At 38.5% G+C, this 22,108-nt stretch overlaps 1 protein-coding gene and 1 long non-coding RNA gene across 6 annotated transcripts in view; both read left to right on the top strand.

Annotated features, from left to right (window-relative positions):
• The window catches only part of PTCHD4 (patched domain containing 4), a 199,805-nt gene extending 184,709 nt beyond the window's left edge, over positions 1-15,096 (top strand). For all 5 annotated transcript variants that reach the window (XM_084753303.1, XM_084753304.1, XM_084753306.1 and 2 more), the window contains one exon: positions 10,008-15,096. In XM_084753303.1, coding sequence (XP_084609429.1) covers positions 10,008-11,641 — 1,634 coding nt within the window. In that variant the 3' untranslated portion in view covers positions 11,642-15,096. The remainder of the gene's footprint in view (positions 1-10,007) is intronic.
• Positions 1-22,108, top strand: part of LOC311581228 — a 1,115,569-nt gene that overhangs the window by 815,325 nt on the left and 278,136 nt on the right. The window lies entirely within an intron of this gene.

Here is a 22,108-nt window from a genome sequence, read left to right as displayed (position 1 = left end):
TAAACCTCTTCAGTTTAGTCTCACAGAAATTTAGTAAATGCTTACTCTATTCTAAATAGTTCAGATATAAAACTGAAAAGGACAAGTGCTTTCCCAAGATCATGAGAAATGGTCAGTAGCAGACACTTCCAGTTGAGTGTACTTGAGTCTACCCTTTGTAACAGAGGAGAGATTGGCCAGCTTATACCAGGCCAAGTGGGGTGAAGTGAGCTAAAGAAAAGTGCTAAGAGGTAGACGAGATGGAGCTATTAACAGTCTGCTGGAGACCACATTAAGAACTGTACATGGGAGGCAGAGGCAGGAGGGTTTCTGTGAGTTAGAAACCAGCCTGATGTACATAGCTAGTTCCAGGCCAGCCAAGCTACACAGAGAGGCCCTGTCTCTAAGTCACAGAAATAAAATCGCCACCTAAAGAAAAAATAAAGAGTAAATGTTGTAACATGTCATATCTATCAAGTAAAATATAACTCAAAAAGGTTATGAATTATCTAACTTTTCCCAGTTCTTTGGATGTTTACATTGGGATTTTATCCTTTAGTTCATCATTCATTGATTTATTTGACATCAGGATGTCATAATTCTAACCTCAATATAAAGTAAAATGTTACTTTGTATATATTTTATAGGGTTTTTTTTTTTGAGATAGGATTTCTCTGTGTAGCCTTGGCTGTCCTGGGCTTACTTTGTAGACCAAGTTGGCCTCAAACTCACAGTGCTCTGCCTGCCTCTGCCTCCCGAGTGCTGGGATTAAAGGCATGCACCACTGCACCCGGCTCTTTATAGGTTTTTTTTACAAGCTTGATTATTGAAAGAGTAGCTGTCATAGTTAAGTTTTCTACTGATGTGATTAAAATACCATGACCAAAGCAACTTAGAAGGAAGGGGGTTTATTTCCTCTTGCAACTTCCAGGTCCAACTCCATTACTGAGGGAACTAAGGTGGAACTCAACTCAGGAACCTGGAGGCAAGAACTGAAGCAGAATCCATGAAGCATCCCCGCTTACAGCCTAGGTCCCTATGACTTGCTTGGCCTGCTATCTTTTAGCATCCAGGACCATGGGCCAAGGGTGGCACCTCTCCCCTCTGAACTGGCTCCACGCACAGTGATCATGTTTAATCAAGATAATACTTTATCTCAGGCCAATCTATGGAAGAATTTTCTCAATTAACATCCCTTCTTTCCAGTTAGACCTAGGTTTGTGTCAAGTTGACAAAAACAAAAAACAAAAAAAAACAAAAAACAAAAAACCACACACACACACACAATCCCAGCACAGTAGCTAACCAATGCAGAAATAACTAAGGAAGATGGTAAAGCTTTGTTTAAAGCATGTAAGCTGTAGTGTTCTCAACCTCTGTTGCTGTGTCTCTAATGTCGGTGTAAAGTCCTCATGCCCTCCTGAGAGTTAAGCATATTCAGGAAAGATGAGAGATCAACATATGTGTCTTTTTAAGACCAATGTAGAGAATTCTAACTCCAGTGATGATTAAAATAGATAGAAACATGCAGAATGTACTCTCTAAAATATATCAACTAGAGAGTAATAATATAGTTGATGCAATCAGAGTGGACTCCTATTAAAAAATATTTTTATTTGATTGATTGGGTATGGAGGATTGTCTTTGGATTTTAAAAACATTATATATAATAGCTAGAGATATAGTTCAGTGTTTAAAAGCATTGGCTGCTCCTGGAGAGGGCTCAGGTTTAGTTCGCAGCACCCACAGGACAGCTCACAACCATATGTATCTCCAGTTCCAGGGGCTCTAACACCCTCTTTTTGCCTTAGTGGACAACAGACACACATATAGCGCACATACAGGTAAAATACTCAGACACATAAAATTAAATGCACTTTTTTTAATGGCGTCTGTGACAGATATCGCAGATATACAAGAGAATGACAGTGTTTTGAAAAAGGCCACTTTGAGTTTTACTACATCAATGTGATATGCAATCATAGTTTGTTGGGGAGGCCTTACTTGAGGCTCAGGCAGGATTGTATCGTCTCATGCTCATCTCATTGGAAACTGAGATCAGTGGTGTTTGGTAACTGTCTTAATGCTTTTCTTGTTGCTGTAATTCAACATCTAATATGAAGCAATCTATCAAAGGATAGATTCATCTCGACTTAGGGTTTAAGATGGGGTACAGTCCATTATGGTAGACAAGGTACAGTTGCAGGAGCTCGAGGCATCCAATCACACCACAATGGCACTCAAGAAGCAGAGACCAGACAGGTAGTAGGACCAGGATACTAACCATAAAGACCCATCTTCAATTACTCACATCCTCCAGCAAGGTTGCATCTCCTAAAGGTTCTAGACCCTTCCAAAGCACCACTACCAGGTTGAGGTGAAGTATTCGAATATGGAAGCATCTAGAGAACAGTTCACATTCACACCACAACAGTATCTAGTTTTTAAATATTTGCTTTAGCACTTCCCCCCCCCCAATATAACCAATAATAGGACTCAAAGGATCGATTTACATATGTTTTATTGCAAACAGAAGAATTTATTGTTGTCAATCATCTGTGCTAGCAGCCAAGTGAGTTTTTATAATTGTATACTGCTTTTATTTGCATCCACTTAGAAGTGTTCACAACAATATGCTGTAAGACTTTCAGGACAAAAAAAAAAAAGAAAAAAGAACTTTCAGGACATTCAATACACACATATGTAACTGCAAATCTGTGTTTCCATTCATGTATCTCCTCAAACTATTCTCCCAGCTCATCCTATACTCAACTCTAAGAGTCCTCTTTTTCTTCTTCCACAAAGTGTTGCCAAAAGAAATATCAGTCATTCAATGTTGACCTAAGTGGGTTACTTGTTATATTATCCCAATATGCTTTATAAATGTGTATTAACAGAATTCAAAATAATTATCACCAAAATCCGCAAATATTATATGAGGTGTATTTTGACATTAGTTTATTAATAATTTGCTACATGAATAAACTGGTCTCTATGGAAAGAAAAACAATCACAATTTTGGGCACATACATGCACACATATTGTCTTAGTTTTGTTTCCTGCCGCTATAATAAACACCTTGACCAAAGCAACTTTAAGAACAAAAAGAGTTATTGGTCCATAGTTCCAAGTCACAGTTCATCATCGTGAGGAATTCAAGATGGGAGCTTGAAGGTGTTAGTCATATCACATCCACAGTCAAGAGTGGAGAGAGAATAAGTGCATGCATGCTTTGCTTACCTCACTTTTTCCATTTCAACACCTCAGGATCCCAAACTCAGGGAATGTTGCCACCCATAGTGGACAAGTCTTTCTACAGAAATAAGTATAATGAGGATAATCTCTCACAGGCTTGATCTAAACAATCCATCCTTGAGACTTTCTTACCGAGTGAAGATCATATCAAGTTGACAAATCTCTCTCTCTCTCTCTCTCTCTCTCTCTCTCTCTCTCTCTCTCTCTCTCTCTCTCTCTCTCTCCCTCTCCCTCTCCCTCTCCCTCTCCCTCTCCCTCTCTCTCTCCTCTCTCTCTCTCTCTCTCTCTCTCTCTCTCTCTCTCTCTCTCTCTCTCTCTCTCTCTCTCTCCCTGTCTCTCTCTCTCTCCCTGTCTCTCTCTCTCCCTGTCTCTCTCTCTCTCTCTCCCTGTCTCTCTCTCTCTCTCTCTCTCTCTCTCTCTCTCTCTCTCTCTCTCTCTCCCCTACACACACACACACACACACACACACACACACACACTGCTTAACAGGACCTTCACTGAAGCGGTTCCTAAAATTAATTATGTCCTTAGGTAGCGATGATGGTTTTACTGGGAAAGTAAGATAGGCTTGCTTCTACTCAGAACTAGAGTAGCAAAAAGATACACTCAAATTTCAGGTGATCGTGTAATGAGGCAAGTCACACTTACACTTTACCCATAGATCTTCATCTGAGATGATAGTGTGTTTGTCTTTGGAGTGACGTTTGAAATGTGAGGATTTTCAGTGTAAGGGTAAATGTGATTAGATAACCAGAAGAGGAAGTTGGAACTTTTGAAAGAAATGCAGAAGCACCAGAGTAGAGACTACTTGAGACCAAAAAGCAAAGCACACCAGGGTGAAAAACAGCAACAACAAAATGGGATGTCCACGGTTAACAGACCTGCTAGACAGGTCAGCAAGCATCAGTAGTCTCAAATCCTGATTTAACTTTTGTAAGACCTCAGTTCTATGTGACTGGATGGATAGACTACAGAGATAAAGAATAAAAGATAGATACAAGTAAACAATTACGAGACTAAGATAAATGTTCCAACTTGCTAGTAAATGTTTTCTGTGTTGTAGGATATAAAATACATTATAAACCATTATTCTCTTTACAAATTTTCACTGGAAATGTATTTTATTTTACATTACATTACAAGTAAGGGTGATTACTTAACCAGGTACATGTGTAAATAATTTAATTTTCTTTCAATTAAACTAGTAATTCTTAATTAGGGGCAATGTTCTTTCTAGAGAATATTTGTCAATGTCTGGAGAAATACTTTACTGCCATGACTGTGTGTATACTATTAATATAAAATGGGTAAAGGACAGGAATGGAACTAGACTTCCTACAGTGTATGTGACAGTCCCAAAAACAGAGTTACACAGACAAAAGTGTTAGTAGTTTCAAGATTTGTAAATCCTGACACTAAACAAGCAAAAGATTTACAAAGTTCTCATTTCAATCAATGTAATAAGTTCTACTTATACTATTTAATACTTCTTGAAATTCTCATTCAATGTGTTTTGATCCTATTCAATCTTACCCCCCACCTCTTCCAAACTCACATCTTCCTTTCTTCCTATAAAGTCAAAGTGTGCTGGGCAAATATCCTTGAGTGTGTGCTCTTCCTTTGGAGCTCAGACAGTTCAGCAAGGGCTATACTCTTAGGGAAACTGATCTTTCCTCTCCTAGAAGCCAACAATTGCCAATAGATCCTCAGCTATGGACAGGAATGCATGCCCAGCTCCTTCTCCATTCTGAAATTTCATCTGGCTTGGGCTTGGGCAGGTTTTGTGCATGCTGTCACATCCACTGTGAGACCATACATGCAGCTGCCTGTTGATTTAAACAATTTATTTTTAAACATAAAAACTGAATGAGTTCTTGAGTTGTCATAAAGGTAATACACACATACACCCATTCCCCCACCCCATATACATATCCAAGGGCCCAATGTATTGAGGCTGTTTCCACTTAATATATTTTCTCAAAAATTTATGCTAGGAGTAGTAATCTACCCACAAATCACTTAGAATTATTCTCTTCTTGATTATGTTTCTGCATCTTTATTTTTATAGAAATAGTAATGTTTTCATCATAAGGACACTATTTCTTTGGATGTATAGTTTCCTACATTTTGGTTTGTTGTTGTTGTTGTTGTTGTTGTTGTTGTTGTTGTTGTTGTTTTCAAGATAGGGTTTCTCTATATAGTCCTGGCTGTCCTGGAACTCAATCTGTAGACCAGGTTGACCTTGAACTCACAGAGTCACCTGCTTCTGCTTCCCAAGTACTGGATTAATGGCATGCTCCACCACCACCCAGCTTAGTTCCTTATTTTTAAAATAGATATATTAGAAACTTTGATGCCTCAGGATCATACAAGTCAAAATGGCCTGAGCCAACTGACATTTTGAGAAGGATTGTGTCCTGCTTGCATTTACATTGTATGTGTTGGCTCATTTAAAAGCCTTAAGTAGATGTATATTGGATTGCATAGCATTAACCAGTATGTAGCTCTTCTGGATGAAATTTATATCATATAATGATATACATTAATTTTTAGAACTTATGATAAAATATGCTTGAGGGCTTAGCTATAGTAAAGAATTCAGTTGATGCTGTTTGGTAAGAGGTGAATGGGCTGAAGATGTAACTCAGTGAGCAGAATGCCTGCCTAACATGCAGAAGGCCATGAGTATCACTCTCAGCACTTCATAGTGGCTCATGTGGATAGCTACAGCACTATAGATGTGGAAATAGGAAGCTTAGAGTTCAGGGTCATCCTCAGCTATATAGAGATTTGTGGCCAGCCTTTGCTACATGAGACCTTGTCTCAAAAATAAAATATAGTAATATGCATGTTCTTTTTTAAATATATTTTATTAATTTATTCATATTACCTCTCAGTTGTTATCCCATCCCTTGTATCCTTCCATTCCTCCCTCCCTCCCATTTTCCCCTTACTCCCCTCCCTTATGACTCTGACTAAGGGGGACCTCTTCCCCCTGTATATGCTCATAGGGTATCAAGTCTCTTCTTGGTAGCCTGCTATCCTTCCTCTGAGTGCCACCAGGCCTCCCCATCCAGGGGATGTGGTCAAATATGGGGCACCAGAGTTCGTGTGAAAGTCAGACCCCACTCTCCACTCAACTGTGAAGAATGTCCTGTCCATTGGGTAGATCTGGTAATGGTCTAATATATTCTGCATAATATTTTCAGAATCAAAATAACAAACAATTCATTTCCTAACTTTGAAGATTATGCACACTAACCAGAATAGAACTTATCCAGAGAAATTTTTGTTCCATAGCAAATTGGCTTGTGGCTGATGAGTTAACGAAGTGAATAGTCAGATAAGATTTAGGAAAAAGAAAAATGTCAGTATAATTGGGACCTTTGGATGTGGCTTTGAGACGAAGGAGAATTGAGCTGACCTTGAACAGACTAATGAATGCAACAAGCAACGAGAGCCACAGGAAATAGGATGAACGAAACTGAGACGATGAAATTGGTCATGGCCATATTCATAAAGCCATGAACAAGCAGCCGTTGCTCTGGCAACCAATGAATTGGAGCTGCTAAGTAGTGAGCAAATTGTATAATAATCAGAAGAGCGAATATCATGGGAAAAAACTATAAAATACATGCACTATACCTATGAATAAGATAAAGCATGCCATGTTGAAAGTTCACATTTTCGTTCTATAATACATTTTAAATGAATACATAAACCTCACAGACCCATCATCATTGTCCTACACATACAGATTTTTGTACCACATAAAGCAAAGTCCTGTCCTACATAAGCTACCTAATGCTCCATTAAAATGACCATTAGCAAAGGCAAGCCAAATTTAGCCTCAGCAATGTGTGGCTTTTCCCTCCCTAGTGACTACAAAGAAAACTAATGTCCTCGTTTCTAAAGAGAGGTGCTCTAATTAAAGTCTTTCAATGACCCTAACCACTATCATAATAAATCATGTTGTCAGGAGATTAAGAGAGGAAGACTTCTTGGTCAATGAGTCTTACAAAAGATGTGAATGAACAACAATTGCTATCTGTTTCACTAAGTTTTTATTTTCAATAACACCAGTGTTCAGCTTATAATTCTATGTGAGAAGTAATATAATTGCCCCCAGAAATATTTGTATGCCTGCCTTTTGCCCAGCTGCAGTCTTCATAACCCTTTTTACTTGTTAGAATAACATCTTTTCTGACAGGAGAAACTCAGAAAAGACAACAAAGGCTTTATATTTGAGGTAAGAAATTTATTGCTTAATTCCATTTAGTAGTAACCAATAAATAATTAATAACAGCTCCCCAAAGAAAGCCAATATGCTTTGGAAATCAAAGATTAAACTCATATAGTTAAATCTATACACGCTATCATCAAATAAATTCATGAAACATGACTCATTAGCTATCCATTTAAAAGACTGTAAATGCTCACTCTCCTACAAAGCACCCTCTTGTTTGGGAAGAGAGTCAACCACATCTTACAAACTCACACAGGGTTTGGGGAGATAACCTAAGGCTCTTACAGGTGAACCCCCCGGCTGCTATTTAGGATAAAACACCTTTACATTCAGAATTTTAGATGCACCAAGAAAGGAAAGATGTTTTCTTCAAGGCTGTCAAATAGAAATAGCCAAAACACTAAGAAGGTAATATTTATATAAACCCTGATTGTGTCATGGTTCTTCTTGTTATAGGTAGTTTATTGTATATATGTGTAATAATATAAATGTATATGTAAAAAATTAAAAATATTTAATAAACAAAACAAACAAAAACAAAAAACACCTTTTTGGTTTTCCAATCTCGGGTGATTTGCAGTTGCACTGAATTGTCATGCTGCTAGGCTATGTCATACAAAAGACACTAGTTGGAAAACACTCTGGAAAATAAGTCTCAAGTAGATGTAAAGGAATACTGGGTATCAAGTCACAAAGTCTATCCCGAATACAAACCCAGAGCACTTATAAAAGATTGTGGCAACTGCAGTGTCTTCATTAAGGCACCGCAAACTGAGTCATGTTTGGAGGTTTTAATTAACTCCAGGACGTAAGTAACATACAAGGTGTGTTGTCCAGATTTATGTGAACTTGGTCATAAATTCTGTGTCCTTAAATGTAGTTGTTTTCTAACACATTTCTTAGAGAACAACCCAAGTACAGCTTGTATCAGCTCATAGGAATGGTTCATGTTCCAGACTGCTGTGCCTACCACGGGAAAAATAATCTAGGAGGCTTTCCACCCACTCAGAAAGGTACCAGCTCATAGACTCTGGGTGGTGATTGACAGATGAGAATCATGGAAGTGGAAAAAAGAGGGAAATTAGAAATGCAGTCTAATATCTTTGCTTTTATGGTGACTTTCTTCTTTTGACAGTAAAGAAGCGATTTTCTTACAACCTGGCAGTTTCTTGAAAGTAACCAGACAGACCTGAGAGCACATATCAGATATTCAAGTAATATTTGTGGACCCTTTGCCTGCTCACCCTTATATAATATCCCTTGCATTATATATATATATATATATATATATATATATATATATATATATATATATGTATATATATATGTATATATATATATGCTAGATATATATTATATACATATAACAAAAGATGAATTTCATCCACATATGTGAAACAAAGGTGTCCGTTCAGGTTCAGTCATCCCAGAAACAAAAGCTTCTAAGGGGCCGAGAGGAGGTATTTCCTGTGATATCTAGGTCTGGAGGTCTTTTATGTGACCCAGGACACTGTTTTTTATTTGTATCCAAGGTCTATTAATAAAAAAAATCCTAGGGCTGGAGAGATGGCTCTGCAGTTAATAGCATATAATACATTTACAGAAGACCTGGGTTTCGTTCTCAGGACCCTCATGATGTGTCTCACAACCACCTATAACTCCCGTTCCAGGGCACATTATGTGTTCACCAAAAACACACATGCACATGCATAATTAATGTTTGATTTACATTTAAATTCATAAGAGGGGTCTCATGGAGATGGCTCAGTGGTTGAAGTGCCCGATGCTCAAGCAAGAAGACTAGAGTTCAGTTCGGATACCCCAGACCTACTTAGACGCCAGGTGGCCCTAGAAGCCCACCTCTGATGTAGCATTGGAATGTAGGACATGCTGGCTAGTGAGACATGGCCTCTCTTGTGATCTCTGGGTCTCATTAAGAGATCCTGCCTCAAAAGGATAAGGTTGAGGGACTATCAAAGCAGACCCCTGACATCATCCTTAACCTTGCACATACAAGCTTACGTACATTGCACACATATGTACGTGCGCCTGCACCCACCCATGCGCCCACAAGAAATAGAAAAATGATCAAAAAAGTATATGAATAAGTGGTAAGAATATTGTCACAACTACTTAAAAAGTAAAGTCATTTAACTATGTAACACTGTTTTGTAATTCTATAAATCAGCACACAAATCCATTTATAAGGACTTTGAATGAGTTAGCCAAGCATGTGCATTGATATTATGCACGCAGGGAGAAAATATGTGGATCCAGCATTGTGTCTACAACTTTTCAGGTAAATATAATAGATGATGAATATTTTATTTCACCCAGAATATCAATAATATAAGTCTTTACTCGAGTTTAAACAGGGACCAAATATTTCCTCCGAGTTGCTAGTAAGAGAAACATGCTACTTTGGAGAATAGAGTATGTACGTTTAGTGTCACTAATCTTTTTGAAATCCACTTGAACCATTGGTGGAAATAAAAGCAACTATTCTTTTTCTTTCTCTTAACATTAGGTCATGGAACTAAAGGAGTATTTGAGCTTCTGTCTGGATGGCGGAGAACCAAAGAGAATTTACCCTTCAAAGACAGGGTAGCTGATGCCTATTCTGATGTGATGGTCACCTACACCATGACCAGCTCCCTGTACTTCATCACGTTTGGTATGGGTGCCAGCCCCTTCACAAACATAGAGGCAGTGAAGATCTTCTGTCAGAATATGTGTGTCTCTATTCTATTGAACTACTTCTACATTTTCTCTTTCTTTGGCTCTTGCCTGGTCTTTGCCGGGCAGCTAGAGCAAAATCGATACCACAGCATCTTTTGCTGTAAGATCCCTTCCGCAGAATACCTGGACCGCAAGCCTGTGTGGTTCCAGACAGTAATGAGTGACGGGCACCAACAGACATCTCACCATGAGGCCAACCCCTACCAGCATCACTTCATTCAGCACTTCCTCCGAGAACATTACAATGAATGGATTACCAATATCTATGTGAAGCCATTTGTGGTCATCCTGTATCTCATTTATGCCTCCTTCTCCTTCATGGGGTGCTTGCAGATCAGTGATGGAGCCAGCATCATCAACCTACTAGCCAGTGACTCCCCAAGTGTTTCCTACGCCATGGTTCAGCAAAAATATTTCAGCAACTATAGCCCCGTGATAGGATTCTACATCTATGAACCCCTGGAGTACTGGAACAGCAGTGTCCAGGAGGATCTGCAGAGGCTCTGTAGCGGGTTCACTGCTGTGTCCTGGGTGGAACAGTACTACCAGTTTCTCAAAGTGAGCAACATCAGTGCCAATAACAAGACCGACTTCATCAGCATCCTACAGAGCTCGTTTTTAAAAAAGCCAGAATTCCAACATTTTCGGAATGATATCATTTTCTCCAGGGCGGGGGATGAAAACAACATCATCGCTTCTCGCTTATATCTGGTGGCGAGGACTAGCAGGGACAAGCAGAAGGAAATCATAGAAGTTCTGGACAAGTTGAGGCCCCTGTCACTCTCAAAGAGTATCCGGTTCATCGTGTTTAACCCTTCCTTCGTGTTCACAGACCATTACAGCTTGTCAGTCACCGTGCCTGTTCTGATCGCAGGCTTTGGGGTTCTCCTGGTGTTAATCCTGACTTTCTTCCTAGTGATCCATCCTCTGGGAAATTTCTGGCTAATTCTTAGTGTCACCTCAATTGAGCTGGGCGTTCTGGGTCTGATGACATTGTGGAATGTCGACATGGACTGCATTTCTATCCTGTGCCTTATCTACACTTTAAATTTTGCCATTGACCACTGTGCCCCACTGCTTTACACATTTGTATTAGCAACTGAGCACACCAGAACACAGTGTATAAAAAGCTCCCTGCAAGAGCATGGGACAGCCATTTTGCAAAACATTACTTCTTTTCTTATTGGGTTGGTCCCCCTCCTATTTGTGCCTTCAAACCTGACCTTCACACTGTTCAAATGCTTGCTGCTGACCGGGGGTTGCACGCTTCTGCACTGTTTTGTTATCTTACCTGTTTTCCTAACCTTTTTCCCTCCTTCCAAAAAGCACCACAAGAAAAAGAAACGCGCCAAACGAAAGGAGAGGGAGGAAATTGAGTGCATAGAAATTCAAGAGAACCCTGATCATGTCACCACAGTCTGAGGGTGGAGAGTTTTTCTTTTCCGGTGTTGCACAATGATGCAGGGCAAGTAAAGCTCAGACCTCAGCTGCTTGGGCTGGCCAGGGGTAACAAGGCAAGTCAGATCGAGAGTGCATTATTCACGACGCATCCAAGGGTCTGCTTCTTTTCCCAGGGGGGAGGGGGGGAAGGTAATAAAAGGAGCGAAAGTTCTTTGTAACCTTATACTCCATGAGAGATAAACGTCCGGACATTGATCTTAGAGCTTTTCGGATGAATAGATGGATTGGTGTGTTGAGACAGAAGGCAGAAAGATCTAAAGAGTCAAAAAGAAATGCTTAGAAAAAAATGGACAAGAGAGAATAGGTGGTCTCTAGATAGGGGGAAAGACATAGGAAATGTCTAAATTGCCATGTCACTTTTCATGTTTGTTTTTTGAACAGGTCAATCAAAGGAAACCTATGCACATGGGACGTACATATTTAATCCTGTCTAAACCAAAGGACCAGACCACCCAATCCATTTTGTGTGTACATATAAGTATACATACACATATACTTATATATCTGGCTTTAACGTACATCGGTGTTTGGGTAAAAATGGGTGTCCATTTGCAGGTAGGCTGGCCTCTCTCTCTAAAAAGTCAAATCGCCTTTATGCAAATATCTAAGTTCATTAGAGTGATACAAACTGTATAAATGGCTACTTAAAATCAGTTCACCCATCTAGACATACAGAGTGTCATTCAACTGTGTGATAACAAAATAAACAGAAATCTGAACCCATTAAATTCTACATGTCATGTTGTGGGTCATTGAGATCCTAACTTTGGGATGACTTGACAAAAACCTCAAAAGGTGTTTGAGTTAGTTAGCATGTGGACAAATGTTTCAAAATCTAAAATAGTTGAGATAGCTTGTCATTTGTTTTTAACATGACTGTGTACTTGGAAGGCCAGCACAGCTGCTTTTGGATAGCTCACCCACCTGCAAATGAGCACGTTAAGCATATTGTCCTTGCATGAATATGTAAAGGTACACAGTGTGTGAGTGAGAGAGAAAGGCATAATGAGATAACATTCCATGGTTAAATGTTCTTATTTTAGATGGTGAAAACCCACTGTTGTGTCATATGGTAATTAACACAGGAAAAGGCAAATATCTGGGAAACTTGGAGAGTAAAGTGGGCCATCGCCGTTCATCATCCCAGTATCAAAGAGCCCTTAGTATAAGAAAACCCTGCCAACTCTATATACTCTATTGTCTTCCTTGGAATAAGTTTGGAGCATTAATGCAGGCCATGGTCACTATGTCACTATAGTGGTCACCACAGACACAGAAGCACCATTTTATAGCTTCTTGCAGTGTCATTGTCTCATTAACTAGAAAGTAAGCTCCTATGGCAAGCACAGCTCTCTACAGGTGCCATAATAAACTGTAATTGCTCCTGAATCCTTTACATTCAAAATATAAAGTACTAAGGGAAATGTTCCCATTGAGCTAGTGTTTAAAACTGTGGCCCAGGCAGGTACTCAGACTGCTGGGTACTTACATAGACTAAGGCTGATATTCATGTTGGAGAAAATTACTAAAAAGTCCTTCTTCACCCCAAGTAGGGACCCAAGAAATAATTCATTTCCAGGTAGAATAAAACAAATGCCCAATGATTACACAATCTGCTACCAAGCTCTTTTTCCTGAAGAAAGTTGATATTTCCCACCATTTTGATTTATATAATTTAACTGCATTAATAACACTAATATCTTTAAAAGGCAAAACACCATTATATTTGTTAGAAAATTGTATTCTTGTTACAATTTTTGTAAATGACAGTGATAGATTAGTGAAGCAAGAGCTCTGCTCTTACAAAAAATGCAGATTTTTTTAGATGGACATCATTTAAATAAAATTTCATGTTATTGGATGGTGTTTGTTTTATTCTACCTTATGGCCACTGTATTTTAATGTCTCCTCACTGTGGGTATGTAGAATAACTTTGGAATTAAGTAGGGAACATAACTTCCCATAGGCACACATGCTTTCACTGTATCTATAAAATCATGTTATAGCTAGTGTCGGCCTTTTATCTTCTGAACTGCTGTGCTAAGGAAAACAGGTCTTTGGACAGCTGACCTCCAGGCCATGATCTTATATTTGAAGCTGAATTTTCTGGGCAGTCTTTGGAGTTGGAGAACAGAATTCTTGTTCCACGTCTACTCATCATGTACATAACTATCATTCACACCTGTAATTTGTAAAGAGGGCCACTAAGAACCTGAGGGGGCCATGTCACTCCGTTTCTTTCCATATTCAGTGATAGTCCATTGTTTCACATATTTTTGTTTAAAATTAACTTTTTTTAGTTTTCTAATTACCATGAATCATTTCAGATGCAAAAACAAACAAAAAGATTGGTAAGCTAATCGGCCTGCTTGCCAATTGCCAAATGAATGGGAGTATAGTTGCATAGTCTACGAAAGTTCCGACCTTAATCTCTCCCAAAGCACTTGCATGAAGAAAGACTTGTTGATGTGTTAGGTAACGTCTTCGTGGATCAAATATGTAAGGCAAATAGGACTTTCTCATCGACAAGCTGTCAAGAGAGGTGGCATTTTAGAAGAGACGCTCTCTTCTCCAGAACACGAGATCCTCTCTGAAGGAATTGTAGCAATAATTTACTGAAATGAAACTCCATGTTCTGGAAGAGTTTAGAGAACACCCACAATGCCTTGACTCGGTCTTAGGAAGTCGTGTGAGCCCAGAAGGATCTCACCAAGCATCATCCAGACTTTTCCAACCTCACTGTGAAGCAGATATTTCTAAGAACTCCTTCACTGAGTACCAAGATGCACCCTAGAATATGAGGTCACGATTTGCAGGTAATCCTCCAACCCCAGCCTTTTCTGGTTCTTGTCTGCTCCTTTCTCTAGTGTTTCAAGTCTTTGGTTGTTTTGTCCATTTGTGAAGTACTGATGGCATTCGTGTTGGGAATTTGTCTACCGTCAAGCAGAAGACCCTTCAAACCCTAGAAGAAATCAGTGGGAAATCTTTTAGAATTATGGAATATTTTATTTACTGTAATGCATTTTCCTTTAAAATGGGAGATTTTTTTTAAAAAACTGGTGACCCCCTCCCCCACATCTTTTCTTGTTTAAACTGGACTGTGTCCCCCATCAGAATGTGAAACTGAAACTATTGTTTATGTTGCACCCTCCTCAAAGAGGAACTTACCTAAATTACCATACAAGATTTGTCTAAGAGTTCCATAGGCTAACCTACATCATGTGTAAGTCTGTTGAAAGAATGTGTACCTGGATGTTTTCCGGTGGGTTCTTACAGCGACCGTGAACCTCTTTGCAGGCTGTGCATGAGTTCTCTATGACAGAGCTATTCTCAACTAATTTTGTATCGCAGGAATGTCTTCCTTCCCATTGATTTCCATTTATCTCTACAGAAATAAATGTACATGTTTTATCTTGTGTTGTGAAAGGAAGAAGGTGTGACACGCAAAGCTCCTATGATCCTACAATAGCCATCCTTGTATGTTGAACTCGGGTGGAAGAGCGATGCCCATTACGTATTTACTCATGGCACTTTACCATAACAAGCTAATCCTGCTAGGCCCATGTTTAGAACTGGGGATTAACTATTGCCATTCAGAATTGTGTGTATTTTTATATGTTGGCTGTAGATATTGTCATTACAGTCAAATATTTTTTATGACCAAATAGATACAAATGCATGGCACAATGCACGCATAATTACTAATAGTATGTAGATTATTAAAGGCACTATTTTCAGGATTATTACACATTTTATTAAAATTTTCATATACGCTATCATAAATGCCTCATGGGGTTTTGGTTGCAAAGGCCTAAAGTCCACAGAAAACTTCCTAGTAAGGGAAGCAATAAGAAAATTGTCTTCCCTTAGTGTCTACAGCAGCCACTTACTCTAAGATGGCGAAAGAGGAATCCCATGGGATAACTCTGGTCTCTGAGTAAAGCACCAGGCAGAATTTGCATTAGCCAGTAATTAAATATGCTGACATGCCCTGGGTTTGCTAAGGCAAATCAGAAGCTGTAGTACCTTAAGAATGGAATTGTGATGCTATCTCCTGAGACTGGAGAATTCTGTGATTTACCCATGCTTTCTAAAGAGAAGTCTGTGCTCACGCAGTTTTGTTGCTGTTTGCATAGCATTCTGCTAATTTCTTCAAAGGCACCCTGAAAGTTTTCATTTATTTCAAGGGAATTTCAAGATCACGTTTATTCTCTTTAAAAAAAAAAACAACAACAATAGAAGTCTTGCTCTTTCTGTTTCAAAAAAATAGCAGTTATGACAAAGTTTTACAGTATCACATTATAACATCTTCAAGCTGAATTAGTATGCCCTTGAAGTGTCCCAATCTCAAATCTAGATACAAAACTCCGCATCATCTCTGTGGCACAGGCCCTTATGCCAACCCTTTACAGCGATGATCTGCAGATACACTGCACAGAAAATAATTACATTTACTTTTACATATTTTTCTTTAATATGACTGCAGTGACAGCAGTGACAGTGACCAAAACAAAAATGGTAACATCTTTGCAGGATGTTCAGCACACAGATGCTGCATACAAATGAAATCATACTTCTGGTTTTTTTTTTTATCACGTGACCAATCTTCATCTATGCTGTGTTGTAGATAAATAGGGTAAGAAGTAGTGCTCTGTGTTCCAAATGTTTTGGAATTTTGTTAGGTGGCATTTGGATGAGATTGGAAGATACTGAAAGAGGGGCAAGGCTCTATCTAAGAAACCAAGATAGGTGTGTGTGTGTGTGTGTGTGTGTCTGTGTGTGTGTGTGTGTGTGTGTGTGTGTGTGTGTTAGCAAGAGTGATGTCATTAAAGTCCTTACAGAGTAGACTTTATAGGTTAGAAAATAGCACAGAGAATCAGGTGGTGCCTCAAAACAAGAGATCCTTACTGCTAGCAAACGCGGCTATATGTAAATATATCCCACTTGAACATTGTGCTTTTGTTTGTAAGATCCTGTTGCTGAGCCTGCTACTTGATTTGTAAGCATGACCAGGCCCATTTTGAGCAGGAAAGCAAAAAGCTGAAGAACTCTGGAAAGAGGCTTCAGATAAATACCCAGGAAAGAATTTATTTTCAGGATGCTGAAATACACATGATGGATTTTATCATTTTTATGTACTAAGGTCATTGATGAAGAAGTCTTTTTACTTTTCTTGAAAATTAAAGACCATTCGAAGAGAGGAATATGTGGAACCAGTATCTGCCATATGTAGCTATTGTACAGACCATATTTTAGCTCTTCTACAACCTTAAAGAGGTTGTCAAAATAAAATGAGAGTTGATTACACTGGGAGCCTCTGTCAGAGAGGTATTTTTAATACAATAAAATATTTATAAATAAGATCATTGATAATTTTTCACTTTTATAAACTATAGGATCTAGCTCTCTACTATTTCACCATGTTGAACTTTCCCTAAGAAATCTCTCATAGGTCACACCAATTATGAAATTCGAAAATTAAAAAGGAAAAAGTTGAGGATGCGGGGGTAGGAGTAATTCGCAGGCTTTGGTGATCCTTGCTCCATTTCTTGGGCTCCTGTTATCCAAGCCAGGGCTGATATTCATCATTGGTGACTGTGTTCCAGTTCTGCTGTGTGGCTCATGGCATGCCTGATATGGTTCTCCTCCACTTTGTTTTCACAGTTACTAAAGCAACTCCGTTATCTCCAGGGCTCTTTCAAACCAGTGGAGAAATAAGAGGTTTAATGTTTGGGGAAGATTCCATTGAAGAGTTTCCTGGAAAGTATTAGGAGTGACCATCATGGGTAAAAGATAAGTGGAGCTTGTTACAATTGTGTCACTTTCCAGTTCCAAATAGATTTAGATTGGATTCTTGGTAGAGACGGTGAGAACCATTACGTTATCTCAATGTGAGAAGGGAGTAGAATCTTCCCCCTGGAAATTGAAATCATTTCTACCACCAGAGTCAGTAGATCTGCAGCCATAGTGAGAGACCTTGAAAAAGAAAAAGACAGGCTGCCACAGTCTTGGTGCAATCTGCAGCATCCACGTCTGTATGGCATCAGGGTGTCCCAGTTTATTTTCTCCTCTGACATAAAAGTCCGAGTTACTGAAAAATTCGACCTTCTGTTCACCGGTGTGAATATTCCAATATATTCATAAAGCTTATGTGGCAAGCTTATCATATGTTCCTATTAATTATGCATATCCTTTTAAGCAATAGACTTCCTTGTTCTTAAGTAGAAAATCTGTCACTGCTTGAAAAGAACAGAGATCTCGCTAAGCTACCTCACAGGATACTTAAAGATAAAATGCCATGCAACCTTTGACTAAATGGTGGTATAATACTATTTATTGCCCTTTCACTTTGTAAATTTGTGCCAAGTTAGTTGTAAAATGAACACCCCTGTGTGCAGTTTTTACCTGTGCATACCATATACTATAAATATTCACCAATATGACATTGTGAATGCTGTTCAGTTATCTCTTCTTAGACATCCCAGAGAATGGAAATTAGTTCAGAAAGAGTATTAGCGCAGAAGAAATATTGCCTGGGATTAACTCTGAGATAGTGTCCCCTCAACAAGATGTGTGATCGAATAATCTGTGACTAACTTCAGTGAAAAGCCCGTGTGCCCTTCTTTTCAGTGAATGGAAAACCATCCATTCTGCCATACCAACCATTATGCAAATATGAAGCAATAAAGATACTAGAATTACTCCATAAATTCCCCCCTCCCCCTACCTTCCCCCCAGTGGGAAACTACTGTTTTCATCTCAGTTAGGATTCTGAAACACTGGCTGCTTGAGGAGACTGCTAGAGAGGACCACTGTGCCTCGCCCATGAGAAAACCACAGGTGGGACAGTAGAAACTGGGAGTTTTATTTTCTTTCCTTCCCCAAAAGAACCCCCAGATTCCCAATCCTGGCTCAGTGAGATGCTAACCTCTACAACAGGATGAAGAAGAATGAGAACATATATGAAATGATAAGGTCCCAGCCTCCTAACAACACAAACGATCATGGCAAAACACCATTGCCAGTTGCTTTTGCCATAAGAATGGCTTTTTAATATAATATTCTTTTTCGTATAAGTTCTCTGCATTCCTTTTGTGAAAATACACTCATTTATTAGTCCCCATTTGCCATAAAAGATTAAAGATCTCTGTTCCAGAATTCTGCACATCAAGCCCTACCCCTAAAGTTACCTTATCTACAGAAGCAGAGAGAGAGAAAGAGAGAAAAATTGATACTAAAAAGTGTGACCTAAGTTATATTTCAGTACCAGAATGTCTTCTCCCAAATAATGGGCTGCCCAAACACACACCTTAGAGCTTACTGAGCATCAAAATTCTAAACATACTCACCTTAGATATTATTAGTAAGATGGCTCTTAAAAGTAATTTCAATGCTTTTAATTTTCCAGATTTGGTCCATGGTCAAAATTAGTATGCATTTCCATTCTCAGTGAACAAAATAACAGAATTTGAAAATGAGGTTTTTGTAACTATCACAGTAATAAATAAATAAATGTGATTCTCCTAATTGAATGGAACTCATACCTCAATGGATAGAAATTATACTCTGTTTTATTATTTTTTTCAAGTTTAGATGTACATATATATACATACATATATGTATATATACATATATATACATATATGTATATATATATATATATAATCATTTGAGTGAAATTTCTCAGGATCATATGCCTGAAGAAACCTATATCTGGGGCCTAAAGATAAAAAATATCGGTGAAATCTTTACTACTCATGCAACTTCCTCATGCTTACATTAACTGTAGGACCACTAGGCAAGGATTTATGGAGTTACTGGTTATTTTCACCTTTGACTTCAACAATAAAAAGTACATCCCTTATATTAGCAAGAGCAATTGGTCTATTTAAAAAGTCATAAATTCTTAGTTAGAGTAACTCCTAAGTACTTTATATTGCCTCCACAGTAGAGTGGAGAGTGGGATATGACTTTCTCACATACTCTGGTGCCTCACCTTTGACCATGTCCCCTGGAGGAGGAGACCTGGTGGCACTCAGAGGAAGGACAGCAGGTTACCACGAAGAGACTTGATACCCTATGAGCATATACAGGGGGAGGAGGTCCCCCTCAGGAACAGTCATAGGGGAGGGGAATAAGGGGAAAATGGGAGGGAGGGAAGAATGGGAGGATACAAGGGACGGGATAACCATTGAGATGTAACAAGAATAAATTAATAAAGGAGAAAAAAGTCATAAATTATACAAGATACTTCTATATAACATTCCTAAAGTTAATTGTTCATGCTAACTTTTTTAAAAAACACACCAAATGCTATAAAGGTGAAGTCATCTCCAGCCTGAGTGCATAAGTCCTTCAGTTTTTATTGCTAATATCAAGTGACGTAATACCCAACTTTACTCATCTAACCTCAGGGAGTCTTTTCAACTTCCTGTCTTTTATGGAAATGTGTTAAATTTCCCAACCATAACTCATCTTGACTTCTTAACCTAACATGCATTTTAAATGCACACATATGTATGGTGTTGTTTTGCTGTTTTGCTTTTCGAGGTAGGCTTTCATTATATAGCCCTGCCTGGCCTTTGAACTCACAGAGATCTCCAGCTTCTGTCGCCAGGGTACTGGAAGTATCACACCCAACCAGAATTTTTATTCTTACTAGAGATTTGTTTTGTTTGTTATTTTTGCTTGCTTGTTTATTTGGCTCTAGGCCCTGCCTGGACCTCATAATTCCCCTGCCTCCACCCCTTATCTCCTTTCTAAATTCTGGGGTTACAGGTGGGCATCACAAATCTTGGGGTTTTTAGTCTTTAAACTTTAAAAAATATATATATTACTTATTTTAAAAATACCATGATGTACATCAGCTAGCCCTACATAGTTAAGATAATTCACTATCCAAGCAAAGTAATGTGTCTTGGCAGTCTTACAAGACATCTTTTTTGAGAGCCTACAATCCATAAATATCTCTATAGAGTATAAATTGGGAATCTATTACCAAAATAACCTCAATCATTGTACTAATTTCAAATCTGAAGTAATGTGTGTAGTTGGCTCATACAAATTCTACCCAAAATTTATTGCATTATCAGAGCCAATTCTCTCTGAAGTTCATTGCAGTGCAGTGAATCCCTGTGGCAACAGAAAGTCTAAAAATGCCTGGATTCATCCTTTTTCTCATCACCTGAGACCTCCAATGATAAACAAGGTAGTGAAGGTGGTATGTGGGCTTCGAAGAGAAGACCCACGACACTTCAGAGCGTTCAGTCACATCTGGGTGAAATTGTAGGGCTGTCAGCAATCATGCCTATGGCATTCAAACCAAGACTTTGAATTTTTGAGTTTCCAAGTCTGCTGGGTTTCGGTGATTCATGTGGCTGGGGCATTATGAGGAATACATAGCTAGCCCACATCCACAAGGCTGACATGCATCAATCACAGAGTTATACTGAAATAAATTAAGAGCACACAGCCCATATCAAAGGCTCTTACTGTTGAGCTCTTGTCCTAGAGAACAGAATTTTCATAATTAGAACCATGCCTTGGGTTGTCTCATTTTGGAGAATTTCTCACATTTCATTTTTAAAAACTAACACAGGAGAGATGGCTCAGCAGCTAAGAGCACTGTCTGCTCTTCTAGAGGTCCTGAGTTCACTTCCCAGCAACCACAAGGTGGCTCACAACCATCTATTATATGATCTGATGCCCTGTCTGGTGTGCAGGTGTACATGCAGATAGAGCACTCATACAGAAAATTTGCGAATAAAAAAAGGGGAAAAATTAAGGATGTTCTTCTTTCTTTGGTGGAAATGTTTTAATGTATTCCTTAGACTTTCCTATCTGTATTTAACATTTTAATTGTTAATTCACTTTCTTTTACTTTTGGGGTAAAATTGCTTTTTCTTGTAACAACTAAAGCACATTTCCTTTGGTTGAGAATAAGTATGCCTAAGCAAGAGGTGAAGTCAGAATTTAGCAAAATATAAGGTGGATATGTGAGTGTGTTTGCAAGCACACAATTTAGAGAAATTCCATTCATTGTTTCTTTGTGTACATCAAGAAGTAGAAATTCCACACATGTTTTAGTCTTAGAAGCTGTCACAGTACAGGACATACTCCTTAGAGAACACTCAATAATTATATATTCAATGACAAAATTTTAAAAGGAAAAGGAATCCTGTAGCTTCTCACCCATGACTTACTATAAAAAGTGGTTTGTGTTTAGAAAACCCCACTTAGAATATATCCTTGTTCCTTGCTTTCTGAAATATTCTATTTTATAGCCAATTATACAGGAATAAGGCTACACACAAAAGACCAAATTCTGTGTTTATTCACATTGCCATTTCTGATAAGTTGAAATGCTACCACCTAGAATTTTACAGTTTTTAAAAATCACATCAGTACAAAAAAATGAAAAGGAATGCA

Source organism: Acomys minous (assembly GCF_964271855.1).
Source record: "Acomys minous genome assembly, chromosome: 13".
Lineage (NCBI taxonomy): Eukaryota > Metazoa > Chordata > Mammalia > Rodentia > Muridae > Acomys > Acomys minous.
The sequence above is the reverse complement of the archived record's forward strand: the minus strand, read 5'-3'. Positions and strand labels throughout refer to the sequence as shown.